The sequence below is a fragment of the Eublepharis macularius genome, chromosome 1 (genome assembly GCF_028583425.1).
Source record: "Eublepharis macularius isolate TG4126 chromosome 1, MPM_Emac_v1.0, whole genome shotgun sequence".
Lineage (NCBI taxonomy): Eukaryota > Metazoa > Chordata > Lepidosauria > Squamata > Eublepharidae > Eublepharis > Eublepharis macularius.
The window spans coordinates 138,409,604-138,431,445 of record NC_072790.1 but is presented as its reverse complement, the minus strand read 5'-3'; the positions used below and the strand labels follow the sequence as shown (position 1 = coordinate 138,431,445).

At 45.8% G+C, this 21,842-nt stretch overlaps 1 protein-coding gene across 7 annotated transcripts in view; it reads right to left on the bottom strand.

The window, feature by feature from the left end:
• The window catches only part of QKI (QKI, KH domain containing RNA binding), a 277,266-nt gene that overhangs the window by 191,060 nt on the left and 64,364 nt on the right, over positions 1-21,842 (bottom strand). For all 7 annotated transcript variants that reach the window (XR_008596476.1, XR_008596475.1, XM_054970351.1 and 4 more), the window contains exon 2: positions 16,251-16,393. Coding sequence is in view for 5 of the 7 variants with exons in the window: in XM_054970351.1 (XP_054826326.1) it covers positions 16,251-16,393 (143 nt within the window). In the remaining 2 variants the exon portion in view is untranslated. The remainder of the gene's footprint in view (positions 1-16,250; positions 16,394-21,842) is intronic.

Sequence of the window (21,842 nt, the reverse complement as noted above, 5' to 3'; positions counted from 1 at the left end):
CTACCCTGAGACTCATCTGACTCACTGGAGTCCTCCACTAGCCATTCCCTTAATTTTCTTTTTGTTTCAGTTTGGGAACTAAGTTCCAGTTTCCTTTTCCCTTTAGAGGTGCTGGATTTCTGTTTGCATTTTCCCTGAGAGGCTGCCTTTAATTCCTTAACTGCATTATCAATGCCTCTTTTAATTTCTGTTTGAAGCCATGCTAAAATATTTGCTTTTGCCTCTGGACCTGCAAGGTCAGGGTCACCAATCCCTGCATTGCCCCCTTGGTTGGGGTGTTGCCGACTTGAGCTCTCCAGGGAGTCCATGCTATTAATGTCTGACTCCCCTGGATGTTTGTCACTCGTGCCAGCCTGGGACGCCATTCCCGCCAAATTCTTGCAGCCTAAAGCGAAAGCAAGCGTGGGCGCAAATTAGTGTCTGGCCATAATTACATCCCCCCTCCGTACCCTGTGGTTGGAATACTCAGGGAGGCCAGAGTTATTTTTCCTTGCACAAAACTAGGTCCGTAATCAAAGGGCATGATCTGGGGCCTGCGCCGTTTATTAGTGGCTTGCTCCGGCCTTCTGTAACAAACTAGGGCTGCTTTAAGCCCCTGCCAATCCACCAGCCCTCCAATCCAATCCCCCCCCCCGCTTCCCCGAGGCGCCAAAAACCTCTCCTCGGGGCCTTTTAGACTCACGATTCCTTTTGGCGCGTTTAGCAGAGTCCCCGCCGCTTTGGAGCCTCCGGGCTTCCTTTCGGCTGTGCTGCCGCGGCTCCGACTCCTGCCGCTTTCCCCTGGGTCTCTAAGCAGCAGCCGGGACCTAGCTGGCTAGGTTCGTTGGCTCTGCGCTCGCCTCTAGATGTTAAGTGCAGAGGGAGGGAGGGGGGGTGGAGGACTAAGCCTTCCTTTGCCCCCGGCGAGCCCGCGCCTGCAAAATTATTCTTCTTCTTCTGAGGATCGCTGCTCCGGAGAGCACAAAAACTTGCATCCGCCTGCTGAGCAGGGCCGGAAAAAACTGAGGAAGCCTGGGAGCCGCTCCCCCTGAAGGATCGCAAGTTTGCCGGCCCTGCAAAAGAGAAGGAGGAGGAGCTACCCATTGGTGACGACTGCCCCACTCCAGACCACAGGAGAAGTGACACTACAACCAGCTGCAAGAGACATAAATCAGTAAAGACGACATGAAAAATTAAGTGAGCAGATCATCATCAGTCCATTCTAACAATTAGAGAACATTTATCTGATACTGTCCACTATTTTTAATTGGCTGTCAAAGATGAAAATGCACCAATGTAGTTATACAACATGCTGGAAAAAAACTACAGTAAAGTTCATACAGGTTTTACTGGAACACATGTGTATCACTAATGTGCTCTAATTCATATTTCTGTGCTACTGCATGAGCCAGGCTGTGAATTGACTGAAAAAGCAGAGAACGGCCCCTTGGATACTCACCGTGAAGGGTCCTTCTCCTCTGAGGACAGGAGGACATCTTGGGTGATTCCCACCGTCCAATCGGGGAGGCAGGAAGTTAACAATCTTGCTTCCTCTTCCTCTAGTAGGTGGGATCACCCTCTGATCTCCAGTTCGGGTGAATCCCCTCAGCAGTATATTTCACTCCCTCACTGAAGAAACATACTAAACTAGAAGATAGAACTTGAAACAGGTAAGTAACGTTCAACGTGTAATGAAAAACTCGTGGAAAACAGCACAAGGTAGTTACGAGAACACTCATATACAGGAAAAAACAGTACGCTTCCCACTGTAGGCAGACAGACTTGTGGGAGCAATACAATACAAGTAGAAACAGAAAAAACATGGGCTGTCAGCGTGGGACGAAGAGCAATGGGAGGGCAAGATGTCCTCCTGTCCTCAGAGGAGAAGGACCCTTCACGGTGAGTATCCAAGGGGCCGTTCTCCCTCTGAGGCGGAGGACATCTTGGGTGCTCCCAAAGCAGTGCGTCAGGCATCGGGGGGGAATGCCTCTTCGTCTGTTAGCACATGTTGAAGCACTCTCCGCCCAAACGCTGCGTCAGCCGATGCGCTAGAATGTAAGCGATAGTGACGGATGAAGGAAGGGAGAGAGGACCACGTGGCGGCCTTGCATATCTCCTCCACTGACGCGTTCTTTCTCAGAGCCGCGTTGGTAGCCGCACTTCTGGTGGAATGCGCTGTAATGCCTTGCGGTGCATCCAGGCCAAGGGTCCTGTAGGCTTCTTTTATGCACGACTTGATACTGTAGGCTATAGCCGCAGGAGACATGCGCTGTCCCTTCTTGGGATGTGAGACATTAATGAATAGAGACTCTGACCGTCTGAATTCCTCCGTCCGGACTAGATAGGCCTTGAGTGCTCTTCGCACGTCCAAAGTGTGCCATTCCCGTTCCTTTGGGTGCCTGGGATTAGGTGCAAAGGATGGCAGGCTGATCTCCTGCGAGCGATGGAAGACGGAATACGCTTTAGGCAGAAAAGTTGGATCCGTGCGTAATACCACCTTGTCTTTATGAAAGATGCACAGATCAGGGCGAGTAGACAAGGCGGCGAGCTCCGAGATCCTGCGGGCTGACGTAATCGCTACCAGGAAGATTGTCTTGAGCTTCAGCCATCTAATAGGAATGTCTCTGATAGGCTCGAAGGGTGCCTTAGTCAAGGCCGAAAGGACCACATTAAGCCTCCATGTGGGAAAACGATGAACCGTTGGGGGCTGTAGTAGCATAGCTCCTCTGAGGAATCTATGAATTAATGGGTGAGAGGATAGGGAGGTGCCCTTCTCGTCCATCCAGATCGAGCCAATAGCCGCAACCTGTCTCTTTAGCGTTGCCGAGCTCAAGCCTCTATCTAGGCCTTCTTGAAGGAACCCTAGCACCGATTGTAAGGACAATTCTGCTCCTTGTTTTTTCTTCCGTTGGCACCATCTGTGGAACGCCTTCCACGTACAGTTGTAGATCCGCTTGGTAGAGTCCTTTCTAGACGCCATCAGGGTGTCCACTACCTGAAGAGGAAGGTCTAGGCCTAGGAAGTGGCTCCGTTCAGCTTCCATCCGGTTAGGGCCCACCACTCTGGTCGAGGATGCCAGATCGGGCCTTGCTGTAGTAGATCCGGCAGGATCGGCAGACGCAATGGAGGGGCGACTGACAATTGTTGAAGAGTGGAGAACCACGGTCTTCTCGGCCACCAGGGTGCTACTACAATGACTCTGGCACCCAGGTCCATGATTCTCCGAAGCAGTCGCGGAAGTACTGGTAGAGGGGGAAAAGCGTACAAGAGAGCCTCCGGCCAGGGAGCTGTGAGGGCATCTGCGTCCTCCGCCAGGGGATGGAAATACCTGGAGAAGAATCTTTGAACACGTCTGTTCATTGGAGTCGCGAACAGGTCCACCTCTGGACGGCCAAAACTCTCTATTAGGGTCTCGAAGACTTCCTTCTTGATGGACCACTCCCCTGGATGCAGTGTTTCCCTGCTCAACCAGTCTGCATGAACATTCTGTACACCTCTGATATGTTCCGCTTGAATGGATGCCAGGTGACGTTCCGCCCAAGTCATGATCTTGACGGTTTCTTTCTGAAGACGTGACGATCTGGTTCCCCCTTGCTTGTTCAGATACGTCTTGGTCGCCACGTTGTCTGTCCGCACCAGAACGTGGGACTGGGCAATCCGGTCCTTGAAGTAGACTAGTGCCAGGTAGACAGCACGCATCTCCAGGACATTGATCGGAAGGTCTTTCTCCGATGGTGACCATATCCCTTGCGCGGGTCTGCCCTCCAGGGACGCCCCCCAGCCCTTGAGGCTGGCGTCCGTAAATAACTGAATGTGTTGGTGGGATAGGAAGCTCTTGCCCTGTGTCAAGTTGACTTCTCGGGTCCACCATCTCAGGCCCAGTCGAATCTCCAAAGGAACGTGAATCCTGCAGTTCCTTTTCTGGGCGATTTGCCACTGAAAGGGGCGGAGGAAGATCTGTAATGGTTTGGCGTGGAACTTTCCCCAGTAAATTGCTTCTGAGTTGGCCACTAGAAGTCCCATCAGCTTGGATAGTTCCATCAACGGAGATGCTCTCTGCTTGATCACCTGTTGTGTCAGCTGTTTGGTCTTCAATCTCTTGGCTTCGGGTAGGAAGAAGCTCCCTTTGATGGTGTCTATGGTCAAGCCCAGGTGCTCCAACCGCTGCGATGGAATCAGGGAGCATTTCTGGCGGTTTATCATGAACCCATGGTTCTCGAGGAAGCGCAGGGCAAATCCCAGGTCCTTGACAGCGTCCTGCCTGGAGGCGGACCTCAGTAGGATATCGTCGAGGTATGGATGTACATGAATACCCCTCTCTCGCAACTTGACTATGGGAACCACCAGGAGTTTTGTGAACACTCGGGGTGCCGTGGCCAGACCAAAAGGAAGTGCTCTGAACTGGAAATGTTCTCCCTGGAAGTAAAACCTGAGGAACTTCCGATGAGCAGAAGAGATTGGCACGTGGAGATAAGCCTCCGTCAAGTCTATAGAAGTCAGAAATTCTCCCTCTCGCAATGCCTCCGCAATTGATCTGAGTGTCTCCATCCTGAAGTGGCGCAGGAGGATATGTCTGTTGATGTACTTGAGATCGAGAATGGCCCGCCAATCTCCGTTCCGTTTGGGCACGGTGAAGAATATTGAATATACACCGCGACCTCTCTCTGGTGGTGGTACCGGCTCGATGGCCCGTATATCTAGGAGGTGCTGCACGGCTTGCAGTGTTATGGTGTTCTTGTGCGGGTCCTTCTTCGAGGGTGAGGGAACGAAGCGCTCCGGAGGAATGGAGGCGAATTCTATTGAGTAGCCATTGGAAACAATCTCTAAGGCCCAGGCATCCGCCTCTGAGTCCACCCAGGCCTGTCGAAAGAGGAGCAGCCTGCCCCCCACTGAGGTCCCTTGATAGTCAGGGCTTCTGCCCTTTATCCTCCGACTCGTGCCTGTTTCCACGAGAGCCTTGGGGACGGCTGAATTTGGAAGCGAAATTGGAGCGCCTGCCCTGGTTCCTGGGTGGGTTCCAAGGTCGTTTGTAATCTTGTCTGCTTCTAGGTAGAGTGTGTTGAGAGCGAAAAGGTTGATTGCTGTAAGGTCTCTTTGGGGCAAATTTTAGAGACTTCGGGAGCGCCTTCTTCTTGTCCCTAGTCTCCACTAAGATCTTGTCCAGCTGATCCCCAAACAACTTGTTCCCCTGGAAAGGATAGGAGGCGACTATCAGCTTAGCCTGGACGTCGGCCTGCCACACTCTCAGCCATAGCAGGCGTCTGGCCACAGTCGTTGATGCCATAGCTCTGGAAGAGAGAGAAAGGGTGTCCAGCGTAGCGTCTGCCACAAAGGTGCACGCCTTGAGAATTCTGTCTGCTCCGTCCCGCAGGCGTTTATCGTTGTCAGGAAGAAGTTGAATCAGTCTCCTGACCCACACCACCGAGGCTCTGGAAACCATGGAAGCAATAGCTGAGGCTTTGATAGCTGTTGCCGTGGCCTCATGGGCCCTCTTCAGGACCGCTTCACCCTTTTTGTCGAGACCATCTCGAATGGTGCCATGGCCATCCTCCGATAGGAGTCCCTGGGATTGAAGTGCTGCCACCGGAGCGTCGATGATGGGTACCTGTAGGAACTCATCTACAAAGGTAGGTAAGACATACAATTTTTTTATAAGGCTAGGCATTTGCTTTGGTGTCGCAGGCATAGCCCATTCTGCTCGAAGTAGACGCTCAAAGTAGTCTGGAAAAGGGAATACTTTGGCTTGGATATCTGATCTGGGAAAGAATTCCCTATTTCCCTTAGGTCTGGACTTACGACTAGACACCTTAGAGGCCTCTTCCCCCTCCTCTTCCCCTTCGGCTGCCCCGTTCAGGTCAAGGGCAGACAGGGTTTTGGTTAGCAAGTAATTATAGTCTTCAAACAGGAAAAGCCTGTTAGACTGCTGGGGAAGGTTGGAGTCAGACTCACGTTCTTCTTCGGACAGGAATGCTCCCTCCTCCGATACGTCGCTCACCGTGCCCTCCTCATCCAGCCATGGAGAGGTGTTAGTGACTGTCTGATCAATAGACTGCTTTCTGGCTGCCTTAGTGGGCCATGAAGCTCTCTGCGATGCAGGATCGTGGTGAGCAGGTTGTATTGGGGTGGCTGCTGGGGAATGAGAGCCCGAAGCCTGCCCCTGACTAATTGACCATATCTCTTCCCTAAGGGCCGCCCTTACGGCTGCCCGGATCTGGGAAGAAATGGCCTCCGCATCCCCACTTACTTGGGCTCCTGGAGTGCCTTCTGAGTGACTCTGGGAGTTAGAAACGATGTTTTGCTCAAAATCTCCCGCCGGGAGGTTGGCAACCACGGAGATGCGTTTTGGCGGGAAATCGCGTCTGGCCGTTTTTCCCGCCGAATCTGAGCCGCGATTTCTGCTGCCGCCTCCAGATGACCTGGCTCTTCTTGCTGCCCCCTCTGACGTCTTGTTCGGCAGACGGGGGCGCTTGTTGGAAGGCTGATCTTCTCCTCTGGAAGGGCCTTCTCCCGGGGACCGATCGAGCCTCCGCGGCGCGTCTGGTCCGTCCGAGCCTTCTCCCGTCGCTGGAAGAACGGCTCCGGCATTGCAGTTCTCCGCTCTGTCCATAAAGGACTCTTCGGAGTCGGATGACTCCCTGCAGGCCATTTCTTACTCTTGAGGAGACTAGGGCTCCTCGCAGAAAGGACAGGGAGTTCAAGGTAAGAGAGAAATGAGGAAGGAAACAAGAAAGGGAAAGGTTAAGGGAAGAAAAGAGTCAAAAGGAAAATTCTTGGTAGACAGGGTAGCTAAGCTAACCTAAGCACTACTGCTCTCCCCTGAGGCAGGAAAAGAACTGGAGATCAGAGGGTGATCCCACCTACTAGAGGAAGAGGAAGCAAGATTGTTAACTTCCTGCCTCCCCGATTGGACGGTGGGAATCACCCAAGATGTCCTCCGCCTCAGAGGGAGAAAGCACTGTGAACACTCTCAAAGTAGGAGCTTCTTCAGAATGTTAATCTGGAATAGAGATGGGCATGAACCAGAAAAAAAATGAACCATGAGGTTCGTGGTTCATCATGTTTCACAAACCACGAACTTTCACAAACCTACCCCGGTTCAGAAATCAGTTCATTTTGGTTTGTGAAAATGTCACTTCTGGGCCAGCAAACTATCACTTCCGAGTCAGTAGAAGGTCTGCAGGAAGTCCATCCCCTGTTGCCTAGGAAACTGACTGATCGGCGCCAGGCTGTCTGCAGTGATGAACTAAAAACAAACCAAACGAACCAGCCTAAAGTTCGTGGTGGTTCGTTAGAAATGCGATCTGACGAACGGCTGGTTCACAAACCTGGTTCGTGGCCTGGTTTGTCATGAATTTTGGTTCGTATTTTGGTTCATGCCCATCTCTAATCTGGAATGTTAATCTCCACTTTTTAAAAGTAGTCTTGCAATTTAGAAAATTCTCAGCTGTTTGGGGCAACCAAGAGCTTCTGTTTCAACCATGAGCCTACAGGAATAATGATAATGGTGTACAGTCTTCCTACTCCTGATCTCTACCTCATAAAAACTACATGCACAGTTCTCATTTGCCATGCTAGACTTGAAGATACTAGTCCTGTATTACAAGACCACCTTTAACCTTATAACGTCTACAAGGAAAGCAGTTCTGGTCCTCACAGCTGAAAGCCTTATTGATCATGCAGTAACTTGAAAGGCAACTTTCTACAGACTGTTATAAATAAAAAGAGATACTAATAATATTGCACAGTTGTGCTGATACGGCTGTTCAGTATGAGCATAGTACATTTAGATAAGCTTTACACTGTAAGTTAGAGAATAAAAGTGGACATACTCCTCTTTAACAAAACATTAACAGTATTTCTGTGAATTAAATATTTGGACACACATGAAGCTGTCTTATACTTAATCAGACCATTGGTCCATCACAGTCAGTACTGTCTACTTAAACTGGCAGCAGCTTTCTAGGACCTTCACATCACCTACTGCCAGATCCATTAACTGGAAATGCTAAGGATTGAACTTGGGACTATCTGCATGCCAAGTAGATGCTCTACCACTCAGCCACAGCCCCTTCCAAACCACTTCTGCGTATGCCATTTTGTCACCTGTACCAAATGAATACATATTTTCATCAGTCTATAGTACCAATTAAACAACTGAAATGGACTGAGCAAATGCACAAGCTGTGTATTGTTGCTGGCTTTTCAGCTCCAGTATACTCTAAGGACCAGCTATTTTTGACATGATAATTACTACATTCTTAGGCTTTCTGATAAGGAGCCAGAGAATGCAATTGAGATTTCATAGTAACAATGTGCTTGATTATTTAAAATATCAATTGATTTCACATTCACAGATGCAAACTGTAATAGGTTCAATCTATGCTATTGTCAATATTCTGAAAGTTGTAACTGACTGCTTTTCTGCAATAAGCACAATGAAAAGTGGCAACAACTTTTGAACAGGGTATTGTACTAATCTTCACATTTTAACTGAGGTATATAGTAAAGGTTGGAACAATAAACATAGGTTGGTAAGAATTTTTGAATATCGATCTAGCATTTCTGATTCCATAGAAACATTGCCAAAATTGTGCGTTCTTAACATCCATTAAGCCCAGTTTTACATTCAGCAAGCCCTAGAAATAGGAGCTGCAGCTAAGCGCTTAAGGACTGCCTCCAAAGGCAGGTGGGGTCCAAAGTTTGCTATGCTGCCTCTACTTCTCATTGCCAATATGATGTAACGTTAAATATGGAATATAGGAGATCTGAGTTTAAATGCTCATTAAGCCATTATGTTTACTGGATTATCCTGAAGCAGCCACTGCCACTTAACCTACCCTATATCTCACAGGGTTGGGAAAATGAGCTACTTAAGCTCAAGAAGATGCACAGGCAGTTCTAATTCTCTTTCACTAACCCACACAAAGATAACAAATATAGTATTTCTTTACTAGAAATCTGCTTCCTTTTAATTTAATGGAGACTGTGGTAGATTATCAAGTTATAAACCTGCTCCTTCAGAAACATATCCATTATGCTGCCCTCCCTTCTCCCTAGCCACATCTCTCTAGATTCATGTTTTGCTTTTTTAAGAGGTTGTCAACTCCAAACTGGGCAATTCCTGGAGATTTGGGGGGGTAGAGCCTGAGGAGGACAGCTTCACCCATTGTTTCAGAGAGGCTTGACAGAACCTCATCATAAGCAATGTTCTCAAAGAGTGAGACGTGTGATGGACTGCACTTAAAAGCAGGTTTCCTAAGTGCAGTGCCATCAGAGAGTGGGAAGAGCACCCAAAGGGTACCGGCCAGGGTGCGTATTAACTCAGCAAGTAGGAGCACAGCCTGAGGCTCCACCCAAGAGCCCTCTGCTATGGTGACTTAGAGAAAGAAGCACTTTGGTGGCAGGAAAAGAGCACTGAGTAGGCATTCTGTGAAATTGTCAGAGCACTTCGTATTCACACACGGGAGGAGACCTAAGTCCAGACTAACATTTCCCATGCAAGTTTCCTAACAGGTAAGCCATCTACAGAGTTTTGGCTTGAGGAGGCAAGGCCACACTAACAAAGTGAGAAGGAGCTGGGGAGCAGGCTGCCCCAGCTCACACATTCAAACGCACCTCCCCTCGCACACAGGCCAGTGCCTCCTCCCAAATATTAGTCTCTGTGGTTGAGGCTGGTGGCATGGGGGCTGGAACCTGCCCTTGAGGCTCCATGGCCCATGCTTGACAATAAGGCAAGGTAGTCCCACACCTCCTATCCGGAGCCAAAGTACGGGGTTGGAAGGAGGACACACTATCCAGCCTAGAGGTAATCCAAAATCAATTCCTAAGACAATTCCTAGCTCTCCCAAGGGGCTCCCCTGCAGCCCTTATGAGAGCCGAAACAGGTCTCCCCTCCCTAAGGGTGCGAGTTCACTTTGCAGTTACAAAATACTGGAAAAGGATTAAATTTTCTAGATCCAATTCCTTAGGTTTTCAATCTGCAAACCTCTTACTTACAAAAGATTCCTCACACCCTGATTTTCTTAATATCATCCTTCAAAGACATACCATCCCTGATGATTTACTAGGTGCTTCAGGGGATAATTCTCAGCTCAGGGACTGGACCTATAATTCTGATGCACTGATGGATCGATCCTAAATACTAAAATTGTACCCGGGTACAAATTAATTGAATCTGACAATTTTAGATCTACCTATTTAGTTAACATTTCCACTTACAATCTCAGAGTGTCTCTTACCACCTTGTGATTCCAAACCATGCAAACAGCCCTTTTGTCTGGCCACCATTCTCACACCCCAATGGAATACCATGTTTGCATCTGTGGATGGCTTGCAGTTGAGGATCTGCCCCATTACATTATTTCCTGTCCGCTATATATGGCGCCCTGAGACAAATTTTTGGCTGGTATTCTATCTGCTATAAATGCATATCCTGGATCAGAGAAGATCATGTTTCTATTATCAGATAACGATATTTGTGCATCCTACAGTGTCTCTCAGTTTGCTCTTGCAGCCAAGATTACATCTAGGGTGGCACTCACTGGGGCAGTTTCATGATCTTTTGGTTGGAGTAGTCCGTTTTATTTTTTAACTGTTTTAAACTAATTTTACCACCAGATTTTAGAGTGTTTATTAGCCACTGTATCTTATGGTTTTGTAAACTTGTAATGGACAATAGCCAAATACAATAAAATCCTGATTCTGATTCTGACAAGGCAGCCTCTCAAGGAGCCATGCTCAACACTGTTGCTTCTCACAGCTGCATGCAGATTTCTTTGACCACACTCACTCTCCCGCCCACCCTTCAGGCAGAGAACAGAGCATGATCATGAATCAGGATGCCTGGGCACTGGTGCTCTGTACTCCTCTGGCCAAGCAACCTTTGCACTTGATTTAATGCAGAATTAGAGGTCCAAGCAACAGGAGCAAAGCAAGCTGACACCATCAAGGAGTGCTTCTTAGCTGAATGGGTAAGAACTAAAGATGGGCACGAACCGAAATATAAATTAAAGTTCATCACAAACCAGGTCGGTTCGTAGTTCATCAGAGTGCATTTCTGACAAAGCTAAATGAATCGCTATGATTTTCAGGGTGGTTCGCTTGGTTCTTTTTGATTCATCACTGTAGACAGCCTGGAGCCAATCAATCTATTCCCTAGGCAACAGGGGCAATGGACTTCTGCAGACCTTATGCGAACCTGAGAACACCAATGTCAGCCCTTCAAAGCTTGATAGACAGCTCTGGCTGCCAACCAAAGAGCAACTATTCTGCTCTCTGAGAGCAGGAGTATAACCCCCAGCTCTCAGGCTAATGGTTTCAGTTTCCAGCAGGCAATTAGACAGGGAGGAACTGCTGTTGGATTTTCAGTCACAGAGGGAGCCATTTGAAGCTTGTGCTTGACATCTGGTGCTTCAGGGCTCTGAAGCACCTGCTTCTGTTCCCCAGCCAGGCTCAAGGGCTAAGCCTAGAGGGTTACTCATCTGAGGAGTCTTTTATTATTATTTTGAGCACCTCTCCCATAGGGTTGCCAGCTCCAGGATGGGAACTTAGTGGAGATGTGTGGGGGAGGCCTGGAGAGGGTGGGGTTTGGGGAGGAGAGGGACTTCAGCAAGTTATAATGCTATAGAGTTAAGGTTGACAGTGACAGGTTGGGAAATTCCTGGAAATATGAGGGGTGGAGCATGGAGAGGATAGGATTTGGGGAAGGAAGGGACCACAGCAAGATATAATACCATGAAGTCCACCCTCCAAAGCAGCCATTTTCTCCCAAGTAACTGATCTCTAAAGCTTAGAGATCAGTTGTAATTCCAGAAGATCTCCAGCCACCACCTGGAGGCTAGAAACCCTACACAGACTCCACCTTCCAAACAGCCATTTTTCCAGGGGAACTGATCTCTGTCACTGGGAGATCAGTTGTAATTCCAGGAGATCCCTAGCCACCACTTCGAGGTTGGCAACCCTACTCTGCCAGTGTCAGCCTCAGGGGCCAAGCATAGTGGGTCCCTGTGAGGACACACAAAATACTGTTATATATCATAGTTATTATCAGTATCATTATTATTTAGAGCATCAGTCCCAGATGGGAAGGTGTCTGGGTGGGTCAGGGCTCTGGACCACCACCTGTCCTTGACAAGTGCAAATGCACCCCTTCACAAGGGGAATTTTAACCTACTTCCCCATGGGTCCTCCCGTCCCCTAGTCCACCAGTACCTCCTGCCCCCTGGCTGCATTCCAGCAGAGAGACTAGGTTGTCCATAGCTGCGTTCGTTCCAAGAGGATCTGAAACCACCTCCCATTTGGGAATTCCTTGCCGCTAGACCATCCAAAGTCTCAACACCCCAATCTCTTGCTGATGCAGCCACACACATTAACCCCCTCACCCCATTCCCTATTTAACCCCCTCCTCATGAGACCCCTCAAGAATCATCCACCCTGTTGCGGAGATGGAGTCTTCGCCACAGCTCTCATCCATGACTCTCGTTCCATCTAGCCCAAGAACATTCTTTCCTCTCAAAGATGATTTTTGTCTTTTTTCCCCATCCCTTTAAAGAACATTTCTTCTCAAAGACTATGTCTTTTCCCCCAATAAGATTTCTGTTCACCCAAGGTCTCCTTCCCCAAGATTTCCAGGTCCAGGTTGAGAAATTCCTGGAGATTTTGGGGCACAGTTTTTCTGCTCCGAGGAACCGTCATTCCACTCTGGGGGCCGTCATTCCGTTCTCAGAGGAAGATTCTCTAACTTCAGCCCATGTTTTCATTTCAACTTTTTGGTGCTGCAATGTATTTCGATGGAGCCGATGCAAGTCAATTGGCATTTGTGTCTCCCATTATATCTAATGGAACATTCCTGGGGACACCTGATTTGGGAGACTATAACTTGGACATCCAGCTCCTCTGCCAAAGTGCAGCACCACAGAGCTGGGGGGAGGGCTGGTGCTGCCTCCTCCAGGCCCGTAGGGTGGCCAGGAAGGCCGGATCCAGCAGCATGCAGCCCTGCAGGGAATGCCAGAGCCACTGCACCGCCCCATCACCTCCCCATCACCAATTACAGTCTTCAAGTTGCCATCTTCGGGTTGAATCCCTGTTCAAGGATGCCCACATGGGATCCTGGTATTTTTCAATTCTGACTGCCACTTCTGTGGAATGGGCACCTGTAGGTTTTTATAAAGCATTATAAGGCTGATTTGCTAGGGCTTTTAATGTGATTAGTCTGCAGACACTGGACAGCAGGAACAAATGGAGTTTATAAGTACTATTTATGGTTTTAATCTGCAATCATAAGCTGCCATGAACTATAAAGGAAAGGCAGGATATAAATAATATGACATATATGTTGCTACACTCGTTTTATTATGACTTATGAAACTATTGTATTCAAATCCTTATTTACTAGACAAAGTTGTTTCCTACTTTCAACTTTTTTTTCTATCTATCAAACAGCAAGAACTCAGGCACCTGTGCCAAAGCTGTCTTAAGAATTGGCTATATTAATACATTTACTTATAGAAAACTATACTTCTACATTCCATACGTAAGCCAAACAAGCAGGGGACTACAATAAAATGTTGTGATATGTGTCAGAGTGACCTGTGTGTGAGTCTGAGTGTGTTAATGCTGAGGACCATGTGCAGGGAAGGGAACACCATTCCCCCTCCCTTTTCTTCCCCCCTCCAGAAGATCCATTCCTGTTTCTTTCCCTCCTCCTTCCAAAGAGCTTTGCTTGTTCCTTTATACCCCCTTCCAAAGATGTCCCTCCTTCCAAAGATCAAATCTGTTGCTTCCCCCCTTCCAAAAATCCTACTCAATTTCTTTCCCCCTCCAAAAGATCCTTTCCTGTTCCTTCCCCTCCATACTCTTCCTTGTTCTTTCTCCCCATAGATGCTTCTGTGTTCCTTCCGCCCTCCCAAACACCCTTCTGTGTTAGTCTCCCCCACTTACACTCACTTCCTACACCCTGCCATGTCAGTTTTAGTTCCCCTCCAAACCTTGTCTCTTCTCATGTTTTTGTTGCCTCCAGACCTCTTTCCTTATTTTATGTTTCCTCTGAGCTTCACTGCCCAACATCAGTGCAATAGTTGACTGAGCCCAACTGCACTGGGTGGCCAGGCATCACAAAGGGGCTTGGGGGGCACCACTGTGCTGGCCAAGCTCAGCTGCACTGCCTAGGACAGCGGGGTGGTACAGCTCTGATAGTCTCCTACACCTGCCGGCCTCCTCCAACAGAGTGGTGGGGAAGTGGAGTGAGCCCCTCCATTCTGCCAGCATCCTAGTGCTGCCCCCTGGCCCACACGTGTTCTCTTCCAGCTGGTCCAGTAGTCCAGTAGCAATGGCCCAATGGTCCTAAGGCATTTTGGGGGCACTCCAGTGTGCTTTTTGTGGCACAGTGGTAAGTCGAGCCTGGGCACAGAGCATGCGCTTGTTTCAGGGAGGGGGGAGATTATAAGCCCCCTAATGTATGTGTCCAATTTCTAAGAATTTTCTGCAACCCTGCTGGGGGAAGTTCCCAAGGTTGCAGGAGCCTGAGGTTTGTTGGGGCCACTACAGAATTCACTATATGATAGTACAATTTTATATAATAAGTTATAGAAGTGTTCTATTCTATAAAACAGTAAAATATATTTACATTTAATGAGAAAGTATTGCATATCTTTCAATTTTTCACACTGCATATATTTCAGTTTTCCCAAAAACTTCTGAAAAGTATTGTAGTCTTTAAGTCGTGAGGCTGTGATGCAGCACTTCACTGGTTCGAATCTCACTACTGCCATGAACTCACCAGGTGGCCTTGGGTAAGCCACTCCTCTCAGCCCCAGCTCCCCAGTTGCATTGTAGAGATAACAACACTGACTTTGTTCATCCCGTTATTTTGAATATGGCTACTTTCTATCATTGTATGTATCCATTGTTATGCTTAATTTTAGCATAAAATAAGCTTTTCAAAAATCTTGTATGATACAAGGGCTAAGGCTACAAATAAAAAACATCAGACATCTAACTTTTAAACATTGTGTTGTGGGAATTTAGCAAGTGTTTTTATTTCAGTCATGAAAGAGTTAAACTGTTTGTGTTACCTACTTAATTAGTAAACATACTTTGAATGTAACCATTAGAGCTTCGAATAAGATTCCTGCCATAGAAAGGGGAGTCACTAAGCATAATGAAGTAAGACTAGGATTTTCTATTGGGCAGTTAGTTTATTGGGGGCAATTAATTGATGCTATATACTGAAGTTTTATTGCTCTTTGTTCACTTCTGCTTCTCCTTCCACTACTTCACTTCTTCTTGCCTCTACTCTAACTCACTTATCTAGCAAGATGTAGTCAGCTTAGCAATTTATTATTTTCTCCAAATGTAACCCTAATTTTTATCCTTTAGTAAAGCAATTTTTACAGAGCTACACTGGAGTGTGTGTTTGTCAATCTATTCTCATTACTTCCAATGCGCAATCTTTGCACAAACTCTGCTATATTTTCCTACATGTGTTGCCTTGTATTACATATTGTATCAAGTACAAAACTTATTAATAAATAAAAGAGCAAAATTTGAATTTATTAGTACCTTAAAAACAAAAAAGATTTCCAGGGCATAAGCTTTCATGAGCCAAAGCTTCTTTCATCAGATACAACATATTAATTAAGTACCTTTCCAAGCTGCTTTGAAGTTCAATATAAGAAATTGTGATAAAATACTTCAGGATTATTAACTTTTGCTAAGACGGCAATGCTTATATGAGAGTGCTCAGTTAATTTAGAAGTTTACTCAGCTACACAGAAGTTAAATTGCAATGAAAGCATCAAATATGTTACTCAGGTAAAATACCACTGCTAGCTTACGCCTGTCCACATACAGAGCAGTATTGTGTGGCACCCTTTGGGACCATCTGTATGATAGGTAGTGTGTTCAGGAGCACATAAATGCTGGCTACTGTGAGGAAGAAGATAATGTTTCCCATAGGCTTGGCACTATGACAAAATTACATGGATAATGTCTAGAATCCAGCAACATGTAAAAAAGTATTATGATTTGATCATAGCTAAATGTTATTTGACAAGCCATCATATACCTGTAACAAGGCCGCTTTCCTAGTCCTTCTCTAAGTCAAGAAAAACAGAAAAAGCAACACTCACCATGAAATGGCAAATAAAGACTGCTCTAGATGTTACACATACCTCACGGTAACGTTCTTGGACAAACAAAACTGACAAAACTAGACCACGTGAGAAAACATCAAATGAGCCACAAAGTAAGATTCACTCAAAGTGTGTACTTACATCTGGATATTCTTTTACAGGCACATATAGTTTCTCTTGTAACTGTACAATAGGTCCCACAGCATCAGGTAATTCTGCACTTCTCTTCTCCGTACTACCATTTAACGTGTCGTTATACATGTCTTTCCGTACTCTGCTAATTTCTGTGGGAGGAAAAATGTACACTGTATTAAACATAATTTGAGACAATAAAAATTCTAAATGTACTACTTTCACTCCCATCTCTATGGGACAATTTTTACATTTCCAATTATACAAATTTTAGACATACTATAGAAACTCACTTTAGAAATTTTCTGCTACTTCCAGTATGTCAAATATTTGCTTCACACTTAAGTTATGGTACTCTAGTCAAAAGTACCAAGTTCATTAGTACAAATATACCCTGAAAAGGACACTTTCACATATACTGATGGCTGACTAATTATAATTTAATCATCTGAAGATGCAAAATGGATAAATGGACCTTTTTCATGCAATTTAAGGTTTTTACTATTGAATACCAGGACAAACCATTCAAAAGTACTCCGCTTCAGAGGGTTACTGGAATTTGAAAGACATTTCTCTCGCCAAGACATGGAAGAGCTACTGACTGTAAGAAAATAATACTGAGCTAATGCAGCAATGGAGAACAGAAAATGTACAAATGCATATACCTCCCTAACCATCTACAAAGACAAGTAACAAGCTCAGAATCCAGACTAAAAGCCATTTCAACCAGCATTGGATGCTCATCCACTACTGTATAACCAGGCCTTCACAATGCAAGCCATTATGAACAGATCATAGAAAGCTATTTTACTAGCAACTGACTTGGCATGAACCGAAAATCAAGCTTGGCAGAATAAACAAGGAATAGCTGGATGTTCAAGCAAACACTGGAATTAATTTCTTAACTAAATTGTTTTCAAGAAGTCCAAGCTAAGAGAAATTTAACAGACATACCTGAAACAAAAGAAGAAAATGCTCTTGGTCTCAGTAATAGCAATGCAAATTAAGTTCATGAGTGTTAGCAGCAGACAAGTTTTCTAAGCTCACTTAACCATACACGTGTTAGTCGGCTGCAGCAAGACAGCTTGAAAAAAAAGCCAACTTCAGCACAAATTAGAAATACTTCCCTACCAGATCTGGAAAAGCACCTTCAAACAATTTCTAAGTCTATTTAAACAAAGTTTAAAATATATATAGAGAAGGAAGGGTACTTCTATCAGTAAGAGCTCAAGCCTGGAAAAATAGGATAGATCTACAACATTGTCCAGTTTGCAATACTCAGCTGCATTTTGAGATGACATTGCTTGCCCCCAAAGTAGGTTTATGCTGTCCATATTCCTGAGGGTAATCAATACAGCTACTGTGTTGGAGCATGTTCATTTCATTTGTTCCTCTACTTAAGGTCCACTTGGCCCATTCCTTTTCTATAGCCACTCCCACCATGTGGAATGAGCTCCCTGCTGAGGTGAGAAGGCACTATTTTGAGAAGTTTTAAGTTGTTCTCGTGAGGCCCTTTTATTTGGGAGGGCTTTTAACTGAATTTAAGAAGCAGCCATTTTCTAGGTGAAGAGAATTCATAGGGTTTTATTGTATTTTGTACATTTAAAAAAAAATTGCAACAGTAAAGTTGCCTTGAGACCCAAAGGAAGGTGGAGCATAAATCTTTCTAAATAACTTGATGAAACTGAATTGGATCTTTTTTTACAAAAAAAAATACTTATCCATAGTAAAAGCACTGATATCCAGCACTTGATTATCCAGCACCGAGTTAACTGGCATTGCCAGAAGGCAAGCACCTTTGTATCTTTGGGATCATGGTTCGTTCCCTCTCCAATGCCTTTGGCCATAGCTGGACTTCCCACAGCCAGTGCTGGATGGGTATCATCCTTGGGTTCCCTTTCCCCTCATAACTAGAGCTGTCTGGAGCCAGTCCTACCACAGTGTTCCCAGAGGCCTGGCATACGTTTCTGCCTGCTACGTACAGCTCAGGAGGAAGGGGAGGAAAAAGAGGGTCTGGACAGTAGGCAGGACTTGGATGCTGCAAACTCCTCTGGGTAGGGGGTGGAACTTGAGTATCTGACTAGCACGTTTGATTAACTAGCAACCCCCATTCTCCACAAGAGCTAGATAACTGCACTTTTACCGTAATTTTATTTATTCTGTTATTTACAGAATTTTGGCTACCTCTGAGAATCATGATTCAAGCATGACTCAAAACAGGAATTGCATGCAAATCCTGTCAGCAGAGCATGTATCATTTAATTGTGGTCATTAACAAAAATGAAATGGGAATCATACTCTTTGGAAATAAAAACTTGGCAAGCTAATACAAGGTATTGTAATACACAACCTAGAGAGAAGGGAGTATCAAATGGTTGCCTAGGCAGTATATTGCCTCATGCTGCCCCTGCACTAAAATTCCCAGTCATCGGAAAACATGCAAGTAGTACTTTAGGAGAAGCTGGAGGCCCAGGACACATGGGGGAGGGATATCTCATTCTCCCTGCCTCTGCTGGTCCCTATATAATGAATATGCTCACCTACGCTAGTTTTGAAGTAGAAAACGTATTAAATATGAGTTCCACCCCTCCCAATCAGCTGGTCAGCAGTCACAAGAGAGACTTGGTGCTGAAAGCATGAATGCCACAATTTCTTCCAAGCACAGCCTCCCCACCATCAGTTAGGTTGCCACTGAGATCTCACAACACTTGTGAGATTGTAACTTTTAAAAACCTGAACAATATCAGCACTTGCACAGACATCATTTCTCTAGTTTTCAGCTCCTTAAAAACATGCAATTACCTTTTTGGATCTTATTTTTTGTGAGCATGGGAGTTTCAGGGGGGGATCTTCCCTTTCTGTACCTAGCTCATTGTATGGAGTTTTAAAAATCTGTACTCCTGGGTTAAGAATTAGATATATAAATGTTTAAAAGGTCTCAAGATTCACAGATGCTGCTTGCAAGTGGCAAGTCATTTCCAGACTGAAGAAGAGGGAGTTTGTCTCTCATTACTTCCAATTATTACAAGCCTGAATTCTAGAAGATCGTTGCCAATCAAGTAAACAACTGAAATGTCTAACCTCCTCCTCATCTGTCCCCATCTATCAATGTCTTCCAACAATGGATAAAGATCTTTTAGTTTTAGTTAAATCAAAAAGAGTCCAGTAGCACCTTTAAGACTAACCAATTTTATTGTAGCATAAGCTTTCGAGAATCAAGTTCTCTTCGTCAGATGCCTGATACAGAAACTGGTCAAATACCAGTTTTAGTTGGCATTCCTTTACTGTTACTCCTCCCTATTTATATTTTTATTGTTCTTTTATACATGAATATTGTTTTAAAGTTGCTTTTAAATGTCTTTTTAACTGTTTACCACATCTAGACCTTTAACGAGGTGGAAAGGAAGGAGAGAAATGTCTTTAAATACCATTTACATTTTGATTATTACATTTCCCTGTTGAGATAAATGTATACCCCGACACAAAATTCTGGTCTCCCAACATCTTCTCCTCTCACTCTCTCTAAAGTACACTGATGACATCTGGGAACAGAGGAAGGAAGCTCCTGAGAAATTCCACCAGCGCTAAAATGATTCACATCTCATCATAAACCTAAGTGTAGACTAATCCATGCAGCCTGCTTACTATGTACACCACAGTGTTAATAAAACAACATCTTATCAGAAACTCACTGATCACTAGACATAATGAGAGACGTAAAGACGGGAGGCGGGATTAGGAGGAAAACATATTCTCTCCCCTCATTAACACTCCCCTCCCAAATTTAGATCAATGGAAAAACAGGAAAATTAGGGGTGCGCTAAAGATCAGAATGTTTTTTCTTTTGGGGAAAAATGCATTTTAAGATAAGGTTTACTCATTCAAAATGGGTAGCATGAAAACTTATATAAACCCATCTACAGCACTGGAGATTTGGGGGAATTATTTTCTTTCTCGCATATTAAAAATAATCAGGCACATAATAAGCTGGCATACAGTGCTGCAGTTTGCAAGTCTCTCTGTTGGCCGTATGTGTAATTATGATACTACAAAACTAAAATATTTATATTTTTAAATTTCTTAAATATGCCAGAAAGCACAATTGTATATATTAACTAAATTCAGTGATCCATCTTACGTTGTTAAAGCAATAACATACATTTACGGTTGATAAGTAAATATTGTAAGTATATCAGTTATTTCCAAAAAAAGGTGTATTTCCATGTGTAATGATTTTTAAGTAAATGTGTGTATGCGTCTTTAAATGCTTGGTATGGTATAGATGAAGAGTGGAGGTGAAAGAAAGGGGTGAGTGAGTAATATGATTGGTTGATGACAGAGAGTGGGCGGACTAAATGCAGTTTTAGACTGAGAGTGGAGAAAAAAGAGGCAAGCTGTGTGCAGCCAGAGTATTTTTAAGCAGTTGTGAGAGAAGTATTTAGTCTGATATTAGTAGGCAAGCTGTGTGCAGCCTGAGTATTTTTTAAGCAGTTCTGAGAGAAATATAACCTATGTGGAAACCTGAACTGTGTGTTTGTGAAAGAGCATTCAGTCAGGGAAAAGCAGGCAAACTGTTTGTGCGCCTGAGAAAAGGTCTTACTTGTAATTGAGAGCGAAATTAGTATCAAAAGCAGACAAGTTATGTGCAGCCTGAGCGAATATCTGTGTGACTGGGTTTAAGTAAAACAACTTTAGAACTGAGAACTAGGGGTGTGCACCCCGGAAATATTTGGGTTTCCCATTTTGGGTTTACCTGAAGCAGGAAAAACATTCGGAATTACCCAAAACCTGAAGCAGCATGCCGCTTCGAATTCGAGTATTTAAATCGCTTTGGAATGCTCCATAAAGATTTGGAGCGTTCCAAAGTGATTCAGGGGGCTGGGATTTCTCCCAGCACACCCCCACCCCCTCACTTACCCCCCCCGTCCCCTCCAACCCACTTACCTGTCCAGGCGGGGAAGACCAGAGCCGCCTCTGGGCCCACAGAGGCCCACAGGGTGCCCAGGAAGGCCAGATCCAGTGGCATGCTGCACCGCAGGGCGGTGGGGACGGCCTTTTCGGCCGCTGCCACACAGGCCCACAGGACAGCACAGAAGGCCAGAGCAGCCTTCTCCAGCCCTTCCTGCCCCTTAAATGGCTACCATAGAGGCCATTTGAGGGGCAGGAAGGGACTTTTCCAGCTCCTCCACCCCCGTGCAGTGCCACAGAGCTGTGCGGAGGGCTGGTGCTGCCTCCTCCGGGCCCGCAGGGTGGCCAGGAAGGCCAGATCCAGCAGCATGCAGCCCTGCAGGGAATGCCAAAACCGCTGTGCTGCCCCATCACTTCCATGGCTGCAGCGGCCTGCTGGGCAGCCAGCTGCCTTGCAAGCGGCAGATCCAAGGTAAGTGGGGGGTGGGGTGGGGTACTGGGGCTGGGATGTTTAAAGGGCCCTGCTTCTTGCAAGCGGCAGGAAAGGGGCCCTTTAAACTTCAGCTGTCAGCCAGGGAAATCCCCCCACCTGCCAGCTGAAGTTTAAAGGGACCTGCCGCTTGCAAGAGGCAGGGAAAGGGCCCTTTAAACTTGGGCCCCGAAACTTCCCAAAGCAACCCGAATGCTTAGGGG